Genomic DNA, 1,193 nt, shown 5'->3' with positions numbered 1-1,193 from the left:
CGTCCGATGGGTTTTCCAGCCTCAGCCTTTGTCCAGGGTCAGGTGAGTGCCAGTACTGCAGGAACACCTGGGGGTGGAGCCCCACCGCAGCTACAGACCACCCAGGCAGCGACTCACACAGGTAAACTATGATGTAAAGTGAGGAGACATCAGCCTGAGTCCAGGTTTAAAAACTGTTCCAGGTCCAGGAGGTTGAAATGATTTTTTGATATATTTTTATTGTTTCATTTTTTAGGTAAAAAAAAAAATGAAAATGGAAATTTAAAAAATCATTTATCATAAAGTGAAAGGAGAACCTAACCCTAACTCTCTGTTTTCCCTGCCTCTACATCAGGAGCCCAGCCTTCAGCTCCAACACCAAACTCAATGCAGAGTCCAGTCCATGTCCCACCCAGTGTCATGGCTGTGCAGAGCAGTATGGCAGGCGGACCACCTGGTACAAGTGCTGGGCCGAGCATGGGCCAGCAGCAGCCTGGCCTGCAGACCCAGATTATGGGCCTCCAGCATCAGGCCCAGCCCGTGTCTTCGTCCCCCAGCCAGATGGTTCAGGGCCAGGGTGTCGGTCAGACTGTTCTCTCAAGGCCGATGAGTCAAGGCCAGAGGGGAGGAATGACCCCACCCAAGCAAATGCTGCCTCAGCAAGGCCAGGGGGTGATGCATGGGCAGGGTCAGATGGTTGGAGGCCAAGGGCACCAGGCCATGCTCATGCAGCAGCAGCAGCAACAACAACAACAAAACTCTTTGATGGAACAAATGGTTGCCAACCAGATGCAAGGCAGTAAGCAGGCCTTTGGAGGAAAGATGTCAGCTGGAATCATCACTGGTCAAATGATGCGTGGCCCTTCTCCAAATGTCCCCGCTAATGTGCCACAGTTTCAGGGCCAGGTTGGCCCACAGCAGATGACCCCCCAACAGCAACAGCAAATGGTTCAGCTTCAACAGCACCAGTTGCAGCAGCAGCACCAGTTGCAACAGCAGCACCAACAGCAGCAGCAGCAGCAGCTGCAGCAGCAGCAGCAGCAGCAGATGAACCAACAACAGCCCCAACAGGTCACCATCCCTGGAAATCCTAACCAAACTCTAGGTATGCACGGCCAACAGATGAGACTTCCTGCCAATCACCCCCTGATTCAACAACAGCTGCAGCAGCAGCAGCAGTTCCAGCAGCGACAGCACAAGCAGGACCAAGACTC

At 53.2% G+C, this 1,193-nt stretch overlaps 1 protein-coding gene across 1 annotated transcript in view; it reads left to right on the top strand.

The window, feature by feature from the left end:
- The first annotated feature begins 6 nt into the window (after positions 1-6).
- The window catches only part of ncoa6 (nuclear receptor coactivator 6), a 9,300-nt gene continuing 8,113 nt past the window's right edge, over positions 7-1,193 (top strand). Inside the window, 2 exon segments of the mRNA XM_025059729.1 lie at positions 7-121; positions 335-1,192. Coding sequence (XP_024915497.1) covers positions 7-121; positions 335-1,192 — 973 coding nt within the window.

This window comes from Cynoglossus semilaevis, chromosome 10, assembly GCF_000523025.1.
Source record: "Cynoglossus semilaevis isolate Cse_v1.0 chromosome 10, Cse_v1.0, whole genome shotgun sequence".
Classification (NCBI taxonomy): Eukaryota; Metazoa; Chordata; class Actinopteri; order Pleuronectiformes; family Cynoglossidae; genus Cynoglossus; species Cynoglossus semilaevis.
Note: the sequence above shows the minus strand (reverse complement) of the source record. Positions and strands in the feature narration are given on the sequence as shown.